At 38.2% G+C, this 20,072-nt stretch overlaps 2 protein-coding genes across 2 annotated transcripts; one reads left to right on the top strand and one right to left on the bottom strand.

Annotated features, from left to right (window-relative positions):
- The first annotated feature begins 7,543 nt into the window (after positions 1 to 7,543).
- On the top strand, positions 7,544 to 10,028 carry LOC140929497 (uncharacterized). Its single transcript, XM_073379271.1, has 2 exons — positions 7,544 to 7,805; positions 8,733 to 10,028. Exons 1-2 carry the CDS (start codon positions 7,783 to 7,785, stop codon positions 9,463 to 9,465), a joined length of 756 nt encoding a protein of 251 aa, XP_073235372.1. The 5' UTR covers positions 7,544 to 7,782; the 3' UTR covers positions 9,466 to 10,028.
- LOC140929496 (uncharacterized) lies at positions 9,906 to 12,677 on the bottom strand. The gene is made up of 3 exons (XM_073379270.1): positions 11,884 to 12,677; positions 11,415 to 11,461; positions 9,906 to 10,041 (listed from the first exon to the last, which is right to left on the bottom strand). Exons 1-3 carry the CDS (start codon positions 12,617 to 12,619, stop codon positions 9,919 to 9,921), a joined length of 906 nt encoding a protein of 301 aa, XP_073235371.1. The 5' UTR covers positions 12,620 to 12,677; the 3' UTR covers positions 9,906 to 9,918.
- Between the last annotated feature and the right edge of the window lie 7,395 nt (positions 12,678 to 20,072).

Raw genomic sequence — 20,072 nt, 5'->3', positions numbered from 1 at the left:
TGTTTTGGCTGCCTAGTAGAGTTTACACCTTTGATTCTAGAGGACTGGTGTTCTAAACTATGAGAAGCCCTGGTCCCTACCTCTACAAGGAGACAAAATTGTTGAGATAAAGTGTTGAAAAGGTGGTAAAATTGTTTCAAAGGTAAAACCTTCTGTGCCCCCCGCATTCTTTTCCAATAACAGATGACGGGGTGTTTCATGTTTCCTACAATTAGAATAGCTTAGGGGCTGGTGTAACACACCTGTCCATATCATCTCTCATATTTATTTGATCACGTCTACAGGATAGGTGGGATGACCTGCTGCACGTTACCTCGCCTATCCGGAGTCCCCCAATTCCATGTAAACAGGCCTCATTGTCAAAATTCTTTAGGGGGAAAGGGGGACGTGGAAGAAAGGCTCAATTTTTCGTTTTTGAAGTAAGTACTCGCAAAATCGTTTGCATAGTGTATTCCCATCTCGATCATATGATTGAAAGGGCAACCTTCCTTGGCTCGTGATTGTGAATTTCCACAGCTTATTATTGGCTTTCAATACGAATATTTGACTGTGCTCGATACTTGGAGACAATCACAAATTTCTTTACTTGAAGAATAGGGTAACTCAGTCTTCTTCCTGGCGAAAAAAGAGAAGGGATGGGTAAACAAACAACCTCTATTCCCATCTTTTGGGCAGTTGGATAAACTATAAAGTATGCTAGTAATAGCCAATTATTCTAAGTGCGAGCAACAACGATTGAAGTTCAAAAACCATTTTGCTCCATCACTGTGCTTTGCAGAAGTTACACTTAAGATATAGTCAAGACACACGTGATCAGATTAAGAGTGATAAAAGGTTAAAAAGCGCCTCATCAAATTGCATTCTTGACATTCCATTCATTCTTAGTGAACATCCAAACGAAGACTGGCTACATACATGTGACACATGCACAAACCATGTCGGTCCAAATACCTCTCATAGGCAAGGCTAGAAAATGGCACCAGCAATGCCAGCCGATTCTAGCAAAACCTTACAGCTCTCTCAGAGAAATGACAGGCCAGTACAAGCCACAATTGCCAGAGATGGTTCCCTACAGTCAACAAAGGGAAAGTACAGTAGGAGAGGATTATGTGACACAAGGAAAGTTCCGTTACTCCATCATATTAACCAGTTCCCAAATCAGCTATCAAGAATAAATGGCTTCTGATTATAGAAATGTATTTCTGAAGTTATTTGCCATGGTTCTTGAAGGGCACAAGTTACAAAAGTAGCATAATTTGGCCAAAAAAAGACCAGTGCCACTAACAGTGGTACTTTTATTAGCACAATCTATAAAAGCTGAATTGCCTAATATTGAGATAAAATTCAAAAAATGACTTAAATGAAGCTCTCCCGCGTCCAAAGCGGATAAGCATTGTTAAAAACTTTGGTTACCTGTGCATCGCAAACATTTTGGTAGTCACGTGACCAACCCGTCCACACCACAGGCATACTAATATAAAATAGCTCAATCAACTTATATTGTACGGCAACCCAAATGCAACTCGCAGATATTTTAATTGTAAATCACATAACAAGCTGGACATATAAAGAGAAAAAACAATAACACAGACGAGTCATCTTTTCAAACAAATTTTGATGTCTTCACTGACAGAGAAAGAATTAGAGCTAGAGCTAGAGCCAGAAAGAGCAATAGATAAAAAACAATGAAGAAGAATTTCGTTGTAAGAAAAAAAAAAAGAACATTTCACAGCGACGGTGAGCAAATGAGAAATGCTGGCAATGCACGGTGAAAATGGGTGTATTGAAAAAAATAAAAGCGAACCGGAACTCGAGCAACAACATTTTTGGAGAGCACATACGACAATTCCTTTCAGGAGGTTTCGCATTTTAGGCCCAGTTCAGACACCAAACTTTTCATGAGTCAAACCCAATTTGAATTTAGCCCAACCCAAACTACAGCAAAAACCTGTGTATAGGAACCTAAAAGTTGAGAACTTGTTAGGCTAATATTTTCATTTTAACCCCCTTTTCACAAGAACCTATTTAGCCTACAATTTTCAACGGGTTCTTAGTTTACAAAGTGAAGGCAAAGATGGAAATACAGAAAAAAAAGTTTAGTCTAGATTTCAGTCTGTAAGATTCAAACAGTGAACTAAAAAGGAAACCATATCATGTCTTTGCCAATACTGGATAACACAATGAAATGCAATCGATATTCTTAATAATTATTAAGAATACAGATCCATGTGCCTCTGTCAAATGCCTTACAGTAATAGTTATCTGTGCTGATCACTATTGTCCCTATTAAATTAAGAACCTATTTAAGAACCTAAGTAGTGTAAAATCCCACTAAATACCATTTCTGTAAGAACCTATTTAGTTGGAAAATCTAGGTTCTTATAGGCGGGTTTTTTCAGTATCAACAAATGTCGCACCAACAAGTAGCGAGAGTGCAAGGACAAAGTAAGAGGAGAAACAGAAATACAACACTTCATGACAAAATTGTCTGAATATGATTGCTCACAAGTAGACAATCCATCAGTAAAAACCTTAATCAGGAAGAACTCGTACTTTTTTGGCCTCTCCTCCCTCAAAGGGAATGTCATCCCGGCATATATCAGTTGTATTATATTTTTATGTTCCACACTAACACACTCTACATAACAAAGGTCTTGGGCAGCAGTGGCTGCAATGTTTCCTTATCATTTGTGAAATTCATAAACTCTTTTTAAGTTTCCAAAAAGAATATTATCTTTTCCTATCAATGATTTAAGTCACGGGTGACTGTCCATGTCCACAATGTAACTCTGCAGGACACAGGACAAAATGAAATAGAAAGGGTTAGAGCTCACTATACATGATAACTCTAGCAAAAATATATGCAGAGAAAGAGCTTACTTTCATCCACTATGTATTGTAGTGAGTTGACATAAGTATGGTGGCAGGTATATTACTTCCTAACTTTAAAATGGGTAGAAAAATCTTGAGTACGACTGCGGATAGACCAAAGAAAAAAATTTTTAGGCAGTACTTTTGGGTGGCATGCTCCAGTATTAAAGAAAATAAAATGTGGGATTTTACTAACATTTTGAAGTGTGAAACATGATGGAAAATAGCAATAGTAGAACAAAAGTAGGATGTACGCTGACTTACTGATCTACTTTTTTCGATAGTTCCTCTATAACTGACTGAAAGAGAAACACAATGTTTAAAAAAATATTTGGATTAAGTTGTTGAGTTCACTTATCAAACAAAGAAAATTCGAGTGCATATCTGGTAGGTAGGAGACAATCATCTCTATCAGAAGAACATTTTATCGTTTAACCATGCTCAGGCTTTAACACCTGAGCCATCGCTATGTTGGTAGCTGTTTCCCGAAATAAAGTACTAGATATACTGTTAGATAACGTTTCTTAACAAAATAATGAAGGAAAGATAACCGTAACGACCATCTTAGTGAAAAGGGAGTTTGCACCTTTGCTGCTTTTTTTATAGCGTGAGACATAAATTTTCGCGGGAGTTTAATTTCGCGGATTTTCGATATTTCACGTTTCGAGAGAACAGATGTTCCTGAATTTACTCCTGGGGGCAAATTTTCGTGCATTTCATGTACGGTACTTGAAAGTAACAAAAATTATCATAATTCCTAATTTGTCAACTCGCGATTAAAAACTAATTTAAAAAGGGCAAGCCGGTATGATTGATATCGTAGTCCTATCTGTGGAGGACAGAGTTACATACAGACATAACAATTTATGTTGATGTTGAGCTGAAAGCCAGAATTGTTTGTATTTCCCGCAGCGTTGGTCTTTTGCTGTTCCACCATCGTTAGTTTCTAAGTCATACTCTTCGCCCGAGTCACTGCTTTCTGTGTAGTCCACAACCAGTCTTTTATTTATTGCGTTCTGAGCAGGAGATACCACAGTCTCCTTGTCTTGACTGAGTTGATTTAAAAAGAAAACTAGTTTACTCAGAGACAGTAGACTCTTAATTGCATTACCATAATACTTATAGCTCGTTGTCGTTGCATTGTTTGCAACCAATTTTTTGGGACGCAAGTTTATTTTCATGCGGCATTTAATTTTCGCAGATCGATGAAAATAAATGATCCCACGAAAACTTCATGCTACGCGGTAGTTCGTTTGTTAGTGGCGGATCCAGGGGTGGATGATCCCCCTCCCCTTATCTCAAAGTCTGGATCCGGCACTGGGTTCTAATATATACAAAACTGTAAACATTGTTACGATGTATGAAGTTGTATCTCTACCTCTAGCTCCTTAAATCTTTATTCCCTGAGAACAGGAGCCTCCACTCTCTGGATCTCTGGCGCAATGTCCATAACCTGAAAGACAAAAGATTATTGAGGTTTGTTAGAAAAATAAAGTTTGTCTTCATTAGTATTTTTACAAGTCCAGTGTCTTATTGAGAGCTAAAGTAACAGGCCATTTTTAAGTTCAAAAAAACTGTCTCTTTTAAAGGTAAGTGCAAAAACCCTTTTTGTAAAATGATTTTTTCATAAAAATAAAAAAAAAATTCATGCCAGAAGCTTTGTAATTAGCCTCACTTTGTAATTAGTCATCTTCAATAACACCAAAGAAAATTTCTTATGGGAGTCCAAGAAAGTAAATGTCAAATTTCACAAGAACTGTGAAAATACAGGTAAAATTCTGAAAATTTCATGTGTGAGATGTTATTTGTAAAATGTGACATTTATTTTCCCAGGCTGCCATAAGAAATTTTCTTTGAATTTGAAAGCTGAGGTGGAATAAGATACGAAAATAAAACAGTATTGTGATTAGCACAAAAACTCTGCAAACAAGTTGTAATGACGTTGCGGAACTAGGTTGATTTAATAAACACTGAGCTTAATCTTAAATATGTTTAGAAACGTATAAACAAGTTTACATAAAATTTGTTCCTGGGTCAGTAAAAATCCTGTCCCTAGAAAGCTCCGTTCACATGTAGTTTACAAATATTTGTTACGCACATGCTGTAATGCTTGCTATAACGGCAAAATCTGAACACCTCGGCCCCTAAAAAAATTACAAATGTATTGGTCTTGGTCGCCAAGAAATTTTAGAATTGGTAGCTCACAAGAGAAACAAAACGGTTATTTACAAAGTGGTCGCTCACGAGAAGTGGTGGTCATGAGGGATAACAGTAACACTTCTGTTACGCATTTTAACGTTTTATATGTGATCAAATGCACATTACACATTGAGACCAGACCAGACCAGACCAGAAATGTGACTATCGAAGTGAATACTTGGTGTCATTTGCATGTAGAAACATGTTACAAGTGTGTTTTTATCTCTTCACTCCAAAGGAATATGAGTATCTTATTAAGTGGGAGGGTTGGGCTCTCGACCATTGACCTGGGAACCCACGGAGCATCTAACACCAGAGTTGTTAAGAGTGCATCCACGATAGGGCCAGGCAGGGGCGGCACAAGCCATCTAACCGATTTCGATGAAACTTGGCCAGTTTGAAGGGGTCCACCCAAAACTACTTCACTCTAAGTTTAAGGAAATTTGGTCAAAACCGGGGGGAGTTGACCACCCCCTTGTTTTTTTTTTAAAAATGACCAAAAAACACCTAAAAATTGGTCAAAAGTATAAAGCTTTAGTGCTAAAAGAATTCAATCAAATCTTTTCATATTTTCAGTGTTATTGTAAATGCTTCATTCTTCTACGACAAGTTCCTATGATGCAAGTCATCTCAGCCAAGACCCCCCATCTCACCCAATAGTGAAAACTGTTGAAATATCCAAAGTTTAGGCCAAAACATCTCCAATGCCGGAGCAAGCTTCAGAAAACGGAGCATACCGTCTAGAAGGCGGGACTTCATACTAACATTATCTGCAAAAAAATCTTTGGGCACTCATTTAATTATTCCACAGGAAGACGGCAAACACGTCGTTCACCACAGGGTACCAGTGTCAATTTTTTTTCAAAGCGCTAATTCGGTAATTATCGCACAGCAACGGAGAGACAATGCCACAAAATGATTACACACCATACACTTTAATGAAATAGAACCATTTCTACCTAATCGCCTAAATGAAAAAAGGGCCCACCACAGGGTACCCACATCAATCTTTTTTCTTTCTTTCATTATAACGCACTAATTCGGTAATGATAACGTAGCAACGGACAGAAAATGCATCAAAATGGTTACACACTATAAACTTTAATGAAATTGAACCATTTCAAAAGCTTTTGTTTGTCCTAAGCCATGAAAATAAGAATCGGCGGCCTTATGATGACCTCTATTATTGTATAAGTGAACTTCGTGACGAAACTTACTCTTCGATAAGTCAAACACTTGAGTCACAGCACACTATCAAAATGCTTACATTGTCTGTATTTGAACTTGAGAATGACTGTATAATAAAATTTGCTTTTGTTCGTGTAGTAAAGGAATAGTACAATTGCTTGAAACTTGCACGCCACATTGCATCTTGATACAGAAAACGTTATCCAAAAGAATTCCCTTTTCTTTAAATAAATTGATTTGCTTGCGACTCAATGTCGGTTGCCTAATATGCCTGAAAAGGAGAAAAAAAGGAGAAAAGCGTTTGGCTGTTTCTAATCCCTAGAAATTACTTCCTGGCAAGCGCATACATCTTTGTAATTTGACAGCTTGATTCAATTTTCCATAATAACTACAAACAGAACAAACTTTCGCTTTAAAAATACAAATTGACGCGAACGAATCGAGTTGTTTTGTTTAAAAACAGAGCTTTTACATGTATAAAGGTTTGGCGATCGTAAATGTTGAATTCGGGCTTAGGATATGTAATAGACCTAATAGCCCAGTGTTTCACACGCTTTCTATAAATAGACAGTTGATTGGAAAAAGCGTGCACGTGCATGGATATTTCAAAGTGTTCCTTACATGCGCCGATTGGTTAGAGGTATAGGATGTAGAGGTGAAGAGGTCTCTCGTTAAAAACGATATCGCAGTTCTCGTGCTCTTTTGCCGTACACTGTACCAGTGAGAGTGACGTATCAACTAGATACCCCGATCGTACCCAGTTTTTTCCTTTGAATTCTTGCGTCTAGAACTGAGTGAGTGAAATTGCTGCCTCTTTGGCAGCAATTTCTTTCAGTTCTAACCCAGAAATTATTGCTTATCACGAACAAACATGTTAACAGCCTGTTATGAAATTGATTTTTTTGTGATGATCAAAATCCACATCTTCCTTTGCACCCTCTTTACCTTCCTGGCAGGCTGATTGAACATTAATGATATAGAAGTTTCTGCAACACAGATTATGATGTGTTGATTTGAAACATAGTGTTGTAAACAATCAACCTGTTTGATGTTTATTCGACCTCAAAAATTGAAAAGAAGCCTAGTACAAACCTTTTGATTCCTTTTTTGTGCTCTTTGGCTTTGGATTATCATCAGCACTATTTTCATTGTCATTGTAGTTGCCATTGTCAACATTGTTACCACCATCCTTATCATCACTAGGGACTTTAAGAACCCAGGACGCGGTGAGTCGGAGACACGACCGGAAGTGACTTTTCCAGTTTCGGATGAAGAGCGCATGCGCTTGGCGTTTTCTCTCGCTCTCGAGAACGCGGCCTGAAGAGATTTGACACGTCTGGAAAACATGAGTATTTAGCCTTGTTACTTAAAACAAATCACTATAATTACCAGTCTATCACAACTATTCTGTCACTTGGAATTTAAAATTTATTGCCTCTTCAAAGGTTAGGCATCATTTTTGAAACGAAAAGGACCAAAGTTTAATAGTTTAAAACGTTTTGTTCCCTCCAGGTGAGCAAGCACATGGCGTTGAGCAGATCTTCAAAGTAAGTCATCTAATTATCCTTGAAATGTTTCCCAAAATCTCATTTTCCTTCACAGTTGAGGGAAATTATCACTACATTCATGCGGCTATTCTCATACTTGATACAATTTAGTTGTCAGACGTCCTAGCATTCTACTTGGTCTTCTTTCTGTTTTTGATTAATCCAACGAGCTCCGATGTGAAATATCAGAATAAAACTTTATCGGTTGTTCCATCGACGGATGATCAATTTTAGCTTCATAAATAATTTAGCTAAGACTATTCCGTTTTTCTAGTTGAGTCTCTACTAGATCCAGGCTTGATAATTCATGATGATCTGAAATTGCATTTCCTGATATTGAGTGTGATTAAAACTCAACTAAAGAAAGCTTATTAAAGCTAACTTTCAAAAATCGCCCACTATAAGAGGAAACATAAGTTTAATTAGTTCATTACCTTGACTACTGTCATAAAGCGTAGCATTTCGAAAGCTAAGACTTTGACATTTCTGCTATTGTGTTATGTCCATTTTTTTATTTCTTTGAAATTTTTACTAATGAGCCATGTTTTAGATAATACTCTGAAGCGAAAACAAACCAAGAAAAATTAGAACTAAAAAGAGATTGTATTTGAAGTTAGATGATGTTGCCTATATCATTTGAAGTTTTGATAATGTGAATCTTTTAAATTATCAACGTTAGGCTTTGAATGCATTATTCCACTGCTGTTATTCCTGAAAGTGTAAGTTATGGGTGAGGTCTCTTTCCCTCAGCAAGGCCGCTTTTTAAATTTGTGAGCTTTAAACGTCATTAAAGAAAAATCTCACTTTTTTGAACAAGCATAAAATTAGCTGTGAGATTGACAACAGCATTTAGTTTCAATTCAAAAGAAACGGTTTTTTTGGAGTGAATTTTATTCTAATATTCTCTTTGTTTTTGTTTTCACACAGCAATGTTATGTACTGGACTGAACAGCACAATATTATACTGTGCAGAGAAGTAGTGTTTGAAAATCCCTACTTATACAAAAAGGGGTCTCCCCAGCGCAGTGAAACTTGGAAGGAAATTGTAGATGTTCTAAACAAATGTGCTTCTCCGCAATTTAATGTTGACCACAGAGCCATCCGGGACCACATCAATGTCTTGGTAAACAAGTACAAGAAAAAAATTAGAGCTGAAGAAAGAGCGTCAGGAATATCCTCAGATGAGCCAAGTGAACTAGATGAGCTAATACAGCAAATTATTGCACTTGAAGAGAGTGCTCCCACAGATACATGTAGTAAGGATAAAGCTGACAAAGCTAAAGCAGAGGATGTAAGAATGAAAGCTATGGAAAGGCTTTCCCAAACCAAAAAAAGGGCGTCAGAGGAAGCCGAAGAGGGTGAGGACAAACCAAAACGAACAAGAAGAAAAACTGGAGATGCCATGGAGTTTCTAAAGGAAAGAGCACAGCAGAGTGCAGAAATTAGAGAAAAGGAACTTGAGCTGGAAAAGGGAAGACAGGAACAACAACTTAAAGTCCAACAACAACAGGCTGATATGCTGAAGCTAATGCACCAGCAACAACTGCAAAATCAACAGCAACAGCAGCAGTTTCAGCAACAACAGCAACAGTTCCAGCAGCAACAAATGCTCATGATGCAGCAGGTCATGGGCGTCATGAGTAAAATGCTTAACAAGTAGATGTTAAAGTTCTATTTCTAGATGTTTATATGTTTAAGATTTACATTTTTACAAAATGTTGAACTCAGAGTATTATTTGCCACCCCTTTGTTTAGATCTCTTTGTTGTTACAATCCCTGCAAATAACACACAACAACTGTTCAATCAGGATTTTATGCAAGATTTTATGTAAACTTAGGCATTGACAGGTGTTTTTTTTTTTACAGTATTTTAGCTACAGTAATCGACTAGTGATGGTGAGTCAAGGCCAAAGTAGTCAGCAGTCGTATTGCGGTAGAGACATGTTAAAGCATTCCGCAAAAGTGCACAAACAATGTACATTTTTCCTACATGGCTAAGGCCAATTTTGAGATTCTTTTTGTAATCGAGAAACTTGAAATAATTTATAAGGTCTCCAAACAACCATTCCACACTTGTACGTACAGAACTCATAGATGCATTAAACTCTTCCATTTATCTTGTTAACACCCCATTTCTGAAGGGGCACTGCAGATGGGTACGTAGAGGATATGCCGGATCCCCGTAGATATACATCTCTTGTCCAGCAGGGGAAAAGGCGAACTGTGCCAGGTTAGCCTGCGAAGCGCAGACACATTTCCGGTCATCGCTTCTCTCCCTCCGAAAATAGCGTCTGCGAACCCGAGCGGCAAAACGATTTCCGTGACGTAAAACCTTTTGTTTTGATGTAGGCCAATCAGATCAAAGGATAGAATACAGCTCGAGTGACTCCTCGCGACCTCGCGCGCTGAAGTGTCTTGGATTTTGGCGAGAATTGCCAAATACGCTTTGGAACGTGAATTTCACGACCATAACAAGGTTTCCTGCGATGTTGAATGGTGACTTCTTTATGAAGCAACGGCTTCTTAAGCTATGTATGTGATGTGGGCCTTTGGTTTCGCTTTATAAAAGACGGTAGTACGTGACATAAACAAAACCTGGACCAAATAATCGCTACAGCGAAAGGAAAGCAACATAGCTTAATGACATCGCGCTCAGACTTATTTATTTCAATTTAACCAGCGCTGACAAAAGGTGGTGAATCAATTATACAGACACATCCTTGACTGATTCAGAAATCTCTAACAATCGCTCGTTAATAATTCTAGTATCGCCACAACACAATGATCTGAAATATTATAAACCTGGGCCAGACCCAGCGTGAAATAAATAGTTACAGCAGTAAATAGATCATAGTCAAAATGACATTTCAGCTACGACGCTTCGACTCATCTCACAACAAACTATGGAAATGAGAACCTTGAAAAGAACATGGACTTAAAGAAATATACCGGAACAAATATAAAATGCTTTCGATCTGATCAAAGTTCTATCTGAACCAAGAAGCAACCACGCATGGAAAATCAATTACCACATGTCCTACCTTTCAAAGATAAAGGATATCTACTTAACATATCTAAAGCGGCACACGACAAACTATCGAAGAGTTCTCCAAGGCACACTTTCCTGTCAGGAACCAGAGAGGAACAGAAGCAACAAACGGCATGATGCGTCTTCTGTCATTAGGACATTTATCGTTTCGAATATGATCAAAACAACAAGGTGTGATAAATCAATGACTCCGTAGGCAAATAGATGGAAATTGTTCTCTAATCTTTTCTTCGATATGAATCCTCTTGATACTTATTTCGTCAATCAGTCCCACAATCCTGGCAAATTGTCGTTCTGAGAAAAAAGGACTCAAAAGGACGGCTATACACAAGCCACGTCGTCCTTTCAATTTCGACTTGAAAACATATCCACCGCGCACGATCCTGCGAGAAGTCTCGCCAATTAGTTCCTTGATTTTAAGAGCTAAACCGTGATTGGCTAAAAAGGTTTTATGTCATGGAAATCGTTTTGCCGCTCGGGTTCGCAGACGCTATTTTTCGGAGGGAGAGAAGCGACGACCGGAAATGCGTCTGCGCTTCGCAGGCTAGTGCCAGGTCAACATAGAGGCCAGATGTGTCCAGCATTCTCGCATCATGCATTCGTCCCTCTGAACAAGAGCCAAAAAAATTAATTTTGAACCAGAGTCAGTCACACATTGGCTGGCTGACAAACTGTTACCTATATAGACCATTGCTTACCTTAGTAATTGGGTATGCAAAAAACAACGTAGGATTCGCTGGCTATTATTCTTACAGTCCAGGTACTTATGGCCTATAAGTCAGAATTTATAATTTATTTGTCTGTGGTGACAGGACAACCATTTCCTCTAATAACAATTGAAAGTGGGAGCTACTGGAAATACCTCTGATTTGAGAGACCAGGAGGGAGTCATCAAGAAACGTCAGATTAACATTATGAGAAAAGAAATCAATCTAACTTTTAAGTTCACATAAGTGATAAAAATGTCTCTCCAAGTAAAAACAGCTACGGTACTATCCCACTATAAAAAATGAATGAATATACCCTTACCTACTGGTCCAAACAGATGGCCAATCAATCCATTTGGTAGGGCCAAGGATTGAAATTTAAGGGCGTGAACGCGCTTGTGGCCATTGTAAACAGGTCTCTGATTGACTCCTGGTTTTGGTATGGGACGAACCGTTCCATCAACAAAGCCGAAACAGTTTTCTAAGGCAGCACCTTTGTCATGAATTGCTTCAGAGTAAGTTTGCAGTAGGTAAGGAGACATAATGAAATGATTCCATTCGGTAATCCTATGGCCATGAACATTGTACATCCATTCAGTGACTTCATTGCTAATAATGCTGAGCTCGGGTACTGATCGACCAAAAGTAGAAATCATATCAGACAACCTACATGGATAGCTAAAGCGCTTTAGTATAACACAAAGTCCTTCTGTTGAATCACAAACGGTACCATTCGGACATGTGAAGGTATCAGGCATCGGTAAAACATCCACCAGCAATGAGATGTCACTCTTTTCAAATCTGAAGTCTGCCTTACACTCTGCGGGGTCTTTGTTTTCGAGGGAAAATTTTTCGTAATCCCAGTGGCGAAACGGAAGGTTTTGTTGAGTGAATTCTTCATACAGTACGGCAAATTCTTCGTCATCTATTAGTTTTTCTTCCAGACTAAGGAGCAAAGCTTCCTGTAAAGTCTTAAATGAGTTTTGAGTCATTCTTGTAGGGAAAGGTGAAAAGCGTTTTACTGTTTTCCAGACGATGACTAGTCTAAATGATCGCATTCTTGATCTTAACTACATATTTCCTGCGCTTAGTACGCGGTGCTCGCCCCAGCCCCACTCTCGGTCCTCGCGTTTCCAGACCACCGCGTTGTCGGTTCTTAAAGTCGCTACTATCATCATCAGAAGACATCAATTCGACAACAAGTGAGAAATAACCAAGTCATTTATATATATTATTTCATCACCGTCTGAATCAGATGATTGTTGTCCCAGCAATCCTGTAGTTAAAAGAACAAATAATTATTGAGAGGTTCTTTGTTTTCTAAATAGTGTGTATGAATGTATGCTATACAAAAGACATACCATGGGGCACAAAATTTTTGCGGTTTCTAATTTTTGCGATTATTCCAGCGATCCGCAAAAATAAGTTCCCGCAAAACTTTACTGTGGACTAAATATTCTCTAACTTAAATTCAGTACACAAAAATACAGTACAGAAACGTGTCTGTCCAATTACGACTTGTCTCTTTCATTCAGAAATGGTATACAACGAAATACTGACGTACACTGTAGTATTCTTTCAAAAAAAATATATGCTTGTGTTACACTTCTCAATAAAAACAAAAATATTATCAATGCTGGGTATTGGGTACTTTCTGAAAATTGCAAAATTGATTCCCAGCAAGAAACACCAATAGTTCCTAATCGCGAAAATTTGTTCCTGCAAAACACAAAATATAGCCGATCTGCAAAAATAAACTCCCGCAAGAATTTCGTGCCACATGGTAGTATAAAACATAAAATTGTCGATTTGTATGACTGTTTTCTTTCTTTCAAGTTTTTAGTTTAATATGTATCTTCATGTAATAGGGTACTACACTTTTTGAATTTCATTGTCATCCACGCAACACACAAAAAGCTATCTTGGAGGGGAAATTTTTTTTCTATCTGAGACCGATAGTATTATTTGAAATATTTATAGGCTTGCTCTTGTGTAGTTCCTACTTGCTTCAGTCGCGGTGGGCAATAACTTAAGATTCCATTAATTAACAGCCACTCAGTTGGTGCTCCTGAGAGGGATACCATTTTGGCGTCTCTTAGCCAAGGTTGATAAATTTGAGGAAAACGTTTCTTCGATATTTTGGAAAAAAAAAACACACACTTAGAGCTGAATTTTGGCACAAATGTTCATACTCATTCATGTCCCCATTTCTTTTTTTCTTTTTTTGTGCGTGTGTGTTCCCGACAAAACCAAACATTAACTTCCGCATTTAATTTGGTAGAAAATGCCTATTTATTTACCAAATGGCTGATATCAACACATGCTATTTTGTTTTATACATTCAAGTGTGCAGTTCCTGAAGTGTCTGCTGGAAAGAATGATTGTATCAACTGGAAGGTGTGAAAATAACTACAGTACGATTGGCACATGATGCTGATTTAATTGCAACTCAACAAATATTATACATGTAGGCTTTGTGCAAGCAGAATGTTACAAAAACTGTTTAGAAGTCACTTAATGCTTAATTGTTCCACATGCCTCTTCAAACCAGTGAAACAATTACGTAAAAGATCGCATGTTAAAATAAAATTAAGATGGTGCATTCTGGATAAAACATTATGGTTAATGGAACAAATTGTGGTAAAAATTATTAAATTGTAGAGATGTCCGAGGTAATTACTCTCGCTAATATCCAGATTATTTTTCTGCTTTATGTCTGATTGCCTGCATAATGTGATTTAAACAATACTTTATTCAGGATGTATTACAGCGGTGATTATATTGGCGTGAACACCTAAAATATGTCTGGAATGTTTATTGTGTTGCAACCAATCACAGGTGAGATCTTCACACCACAGAAACCACAGGCAACGAACGGTTTCCGATCGGTCATGGAACAAATTATTTTCGTTTTCTTTAAGGATACAAACTGCCTTATTAGGAATTTAAAACACCGCTGTTCCCCAAGATCAGTGCCGAGGACCGCATCCAGTACATCATTTGATTTTAGAAAGAAAAGTTGTAGAAGCCAATGCGACGCGACGGCGACCAGCTTTCCATGTAACGACATATCACATGAAGACAATAAAAAATGACCAATCGTGATGTTTTCGTTTCTGATAGCATAATCCTTGCTAATATTTTTTTTGTCGAACAAGGGGATTCGATTTGTGTGGACTGACGATTGAACCTTCGAACTACTGTGCTGGCAGATGTCCCTTGATCCCAAGGTCGCAAACTGGAAAGACCGCCGACCAAATTCAACATCTAAGGAATGATTGGCACATCGCGCAAAGTAAACGCGCAATTTTCGGTATTCCTTCCAAAATATAATTTTGCTTTTCCTCTGAAAGCATTTACGCATTTAATATCTGGGCGATTACATGCTATAGGAAGCTAGTTATGAGAGGATTTAGCCAAGAAGATTTCAAGTCCAAATTAGCACATTTTGCGCGCAAAAGGAAAAAAAAATGATTATCTCCGATCGCAGTTCTTCTTACAAAACGAATCCCCGTAAATGTCCGAATGCTCACATGTTACAACGGTTCAATGCATATCTAAAAATGTATTTTTCTAAGAAGAATTCGACAAGAACAACTCTCGAATTTCAACTTTATTATAACCTTCATGATTATGCTTGCTAAGTTACACGTATGAGACTAGGAAACATGTACAACTTTGTAGGGTGACAGAAAAAAAGTATCTGCAACACTTTCGCCTGTACTACTGTAAAAACACAACGTTCATGTCCTTTGCCGATGTATCTCGGCTCCAAGTGAAAGTTACAACATAATGACATACAAAATATTTCAACATATAGCTGTTACACGCGGGTGTTATAAGCCTGAAAGAATTATAATTGATATGGGTGGAATCTTACTGACACATTTGAAGTTGAATTTGCCCCGTTGTTTAGACTGAAACCATTATAAAATGAATTTTCGGGAGGATTAGCAGGCAAAGAAATGGGAAGTAACGCAGCACTTTCCGTGAAAGAACTTACTTGGCCTTTACAGTTGTCAATCAGGTAAGGTAAGCGCCAATCCTCTGATTCCGATGGTACTTTGTTTTCAAGCGCTTTATGAAGGTAAAGCAGATCTTTATCAAGCTCTTGACGATTCAGATATTTTACTGGATTCAGGCTTTTCAACCGTGGACGCATTACGGCGAAAAAATTCCCGCGCGATCGCTGAAGCTGTAACATGAATTGCTCCAGAGATTGCTTGGCCGTTTCCTTATTTTTCCTTAACACAGTTAGCATTTTTTGAGTTTCACTGATTGATTTTCCCAGTTCTGGATGTTTGTCTTTCAATTTACATTTAGTGTGAGAATCACATGCAATTCCGCGGCAATTGTTCCTGTTATGGCCAGACTGATGACAGTGACTACAAATTCTTTGGGAAACGGTTTGGAGCAAATCATTTTCGCCTTTAAGCTTTGCCAAGTGGTCTTCTGCACTTGAAATCTGTGCCTCCAAAAAACTGACATTTTCAACAAGCTCTTGCTTACGGCGGTCTAGAGGAGAATCGATCTTGCGTGTAGTAGTACTGCTTGAGTTCGATGCAGCTTTTGCCGTCTCTCCTTCGGCTGCCCAAGTTTGTGGTTCGTTACTGCTAAACTGCAACTGCTTCGGCATTAAATGTGCAGTACTGGCAGGTTCTTGTGATTTAAGCTTAAGTTGTCGCAGTTCGTGGTCCAGTGCTCGCTTCTCCGCGATAAGCAAACGTTTTGGCGACGAGAATATGTAGTCGAGATCGCCGTCTTGAAGATATTGTAAGGATTTGCGAGTCGAAAATCCCCGGGATTCAAATTCATCCGCCAATCTTTCTATTCCTGGTATTCCAATTGACATAAGCCACTGTTTTACTTCCGACATTTCCGTATTCTTCAGAACCCTTCTGAACAAGACTTTCGAGCAATTCTCCCATGCACCTGCAACGTACGGTACTTTTAGATATGCGATAAGGGCGGGAAATAAAATTAGACTTGCTGACAGCTGTCAAAGCTCTCTGGCATTTTCCTCTGTTTTTGTTTGTCTAGTCACGCAGTGTTATTTTTCGGTTTGTCTGATTGACAAACCGTTGTTGTGAACATCTAAAACGCTTTCCCGGATTGGATTTCGCCATGTCGATTCTCCCTCACGCGTACATAGCTACCAAAAAAACATAAATAAATTACCAAAATAGTAAATCTCCCTCACCTAACAAAAAAGTGTTTACGCTTACTGTATTAGCTGCGTAGCGATGGAAATCAGAAAACTCGAGCGGCTTACCTTGCAACATTGTAACTTGCGATCAGGCGTAACTACCGATTTCGATCGTTACAAAAAGTTAAAAAAAACTCGCGCGCCAAACCGTCGCGTGCGTAGGCCCGGCACATCGGCTTTGTAATTTATTTCAAAATCGCTCAAAACTGTATTCTTCGCTATTATAGCACATACTGTAAACAAATAGGAAGGAAAAGCAAGTGTTTACTTGTAAAAAGACTGAATGTTAAAACAAAATGAAAATAATTTGTTCCGTGACAGATAGGAAACCGTTCGTTGCCTGTGGTTTCTGTGGTGTGATGATCTCGTCTGTGATTGGTTTCATCACAATAAACATTCCAGACATATTTTAGGTGTTCACGCCAATATGATCACCGCTGTAACAACTTCTTTACCCTTTTCATTGTCTGGTTCATCATCCTCTGGGAAGTTTCTATGACCTGTTTTGTCTAGATGCTACTGGAGGGTTAAAGATAAAAAGTAATGGCAAATTTGCTGAAAGTCAAAGACAGTGCTAGCCAGGAGAAATTTTGGCCTGTTCTTGGTGCTTAGCTTAACCAAACATACCAGTGTAAGGAGCAATACATGCATAATTTAAGCCACTGTAAGAAAAATTGTGCTGACACTCATCATCTAATCAATTTGTTTTGTCAAATTTTTGATCAGCAGTGTCTTGTCTTTTCTTTACTAGTACTGTTCTTGAGTACTGTTATAATTTCAAAACAGCATTTTGTGTGTGTCCAAGTTTCCAGCATGTGCATGACTGTAAAGTGGAACCTCCATGTAACAAAGTACTCAGTGTAAAATGAACAAATTATATTTTTCTCCCCAGAAATAGTACAATGCAAGAAAAAGAACAATATGAGGGAAAGAACGTCAATATAACAAAACCTCTTTATTATAGTGAACAAATTTTACCAGTCCTTTGGCTTTCATTGTTCAAAGTTTCACTGTATTACATAGTCTGCAGAAAGGATAACCTCACTGCCAATTAAACCTTTTTTTGGAATTACAGAGTTGTAGAAAAGAGTTTTGAATTCGTATGGTCCTGTGCACAATTTTGTTGGAAAACAATATGAAAAAATTCCAATATGAGGGCTGTATGCATCAAGTGATACGGCCGGAAAAATGTGTACAGCCCTGCTAGGCAACCGTACTGATCGATGGGCATTCGCTCTGTCAGAAAATTTCAGAAACACAATGGTCATGATCCATAGTGTGATATTACACTACAGTTTGCTAAATTTACATCCCCCATTTGTGGTCAGCACTAAGCCTGTGAGTACAGCTGTCTCTCATACCTCCTCATGAGAGAGACGTCTGTAATTCAGCCCCCAAATTTCTTACTGATGACGTAGATTTGTCCGCAATTTTGAAAGCAAACCCTGGGCCGAGTTGATAACCCAGGGTTAGCGTGAGATTTGAATTCAGACATGAAAGCTTAAAAAGGATTTCAGTTTTAATTCTTTTTGTCTACAAGTTAATGTTTGGAAGCTCTCAAAATAACAGAGAAAATTATCTCAGTGCTAATTGGCCTTCGAACAACTGGGCTCTGATTGATAGATGTAGTAATATTGTTACATTCTCATAGCTATAGTTTATCTGTCAAAAGGTCAGGAAGATGTTAACGCACTATTAACCTGCTAAACGAAAATAAACATGGCGTTTTTTCTCCTTTATAGCTGGCATTTAAATTTCATTGCTGCCTCAGGGCTAGAAAAAAAAACTTGAATTCAAGCTTGTCCTTTGGGCAAGCAGCTCTTACATTATTTTTTGCCTGCCCGGGGCCACTTCTTGCTTGTCTTAGTTAATGATTTTGTTAAAGAAAGCCTTTCCTGGGCCCAGCAAGAAAATCTCAAGTCCCCAAATACCCCGGGGGAGGGACTCCTCACATGAAAGTGGTGTGGATGCTCGTTGTCGTGCTTAGGGGTGTAAAGTTCAGATTTTGGCCTCACTTAGGGTGTTCTGGGCAAAACGCCATCATATTTAGCCGTGAAGGTCTCGTTTATAGGGTTGCACTTGAAAAACTATAAAAGTATACATATTGTCTGTGTTTTAACATGGTCTCTTTTAAGGGTCAAAAAAAGCTTGGCCACGCCCAGATCGGTCTCCTTTAGGGGTTTAATTCAAAATTGCCAGCGAGCATCAAGGTCTCGTTTATAGGGTTGCACTTGAAAAACTATAGAAGTATATATATTGTCTGTTTTAACATGGTCTCTTTTAGGGGTCAAAAAAGCTTGGGCCACGCCCAGATCGGTCTCCTTTAGGGGTTTAATTCAAAATTGCCAACGAGCATCCGTACCATTTTCATATGCAGTGTCCCCCCGGGCCCAAACACTGCTGCATGTTTTGAGAAGAATGCAATACTTTACAATGACAGACGAGTCAGACCAAGATTTTATGTTTCTCTAGTCTTTACTTGTGAAAAAGTGCACATAAGAATTTTTAGCAGTTATTTCTTTTATGCAAATCAAACCTACCATGTGCTCTGTAACTGTAAATCGTCTCCATCGTGTCCCAAAAACTAAAACACGTAAAGTATATGGGCAGCAATAAGGGACAATATTCATATGAAAAAATGCTAAAATTGCCGTCAGGGTATTACAAAACAAAATTGTGAATTACTTCTGATACTGACTTAATAAAATGGAAAACAATGTTTTCAGTAAAACTTGAATCAATCACTTGCACCTTAATGTGAACTAGTTAGTTATACAGCTATTTTGAAAAAGGTTGTCTGAGAAAAATGGCGAACGGAGGTCGCACGACTGAAAGGAACTGTGGTTATGTAATTGATATGCAAAATTTCATTAGTTGTGCTTCATCTTGCACGAAAATGAAAACCCCAACTATTAACGTTTGTCTGAGGGTTCTTGACTCCGAAAGGCAAAAGAAACTCATGCTTTGTTTTTACTGAAAGACATTCCTTGTTTCCTCATATGAATGGTCTATTGTCTCCGACTTTACATTGCCAGTTACAATAAATTTAGAAGAAGAAAAATGAAGCCTCTGCAACTGAATGCTGAAGAACATGGACAAACCATATAACCTACCATCGAAGGTCTTTACTAAACGGAGCTGGCATCATTGATTAGCTTAGATAGTTGATTATTGACCATGGATACTCAAAACCCACAGCTCCTTTTGGTCGTACAATCTCCATTTGAAAATTGCTATTCACCGTTCTCTCTGACAACCTTTTTTTACATAGGTGTATACAGCAAGGCTATTTTACCATTTTATGA

This window comes from Porites lutea, chromosome 3, assembly GCF_958299795.1.
Source record: "Porites lutea chromosome 3, jaPorLute2.1, whole genome shotgun sequence".
Classification (NCBI taxonomy): Eukaryota; Metazoa; Cnidaria; class Anthozoa; order Scleractinia; family Poritidae; genus Porites; species Porites lutea.
The sequence above is the reverse complement of the archived record's forward strand: the minus strand, read 5'-3'. Positions and strand labels throughout refer to the sequence as shown.

Coding starts and splice junctions, on each gene's coding strand:
- LOC140929496 (XM_073379270.1), bottom strand. CDS start 12,619: ATGCGATCATTTAGACTAGTCATCGTCTGGAAAACAGTAAAACGCTTT. Junction 11,462..11,883: donor CCATCTGTTTGGACCAGTAG/GTAAGGGTATAT, acceptor GCTCTTGTTCAG/AGGGACGAATGCATGATGCG. Junction 10,042..11,414: donor TGGACACATCTGGCCTCTAT/GTTGACCTGGCA, acceptor TGCGCTTCGCAG/GCTAACCTGGCACAGTTCGC.
- LOC140929497 (XM_073379271.1), top strand. CDS start 7,783: ATGGCGTTGAGCAGATCTTCAAA. Junction 7,806..8,732: donor GCGTTGAGCAGATCTTCAAA/GTAAGTCATCTA, acceptor GTTTTCACACAG/CAATGTTATGTACTGGACTG.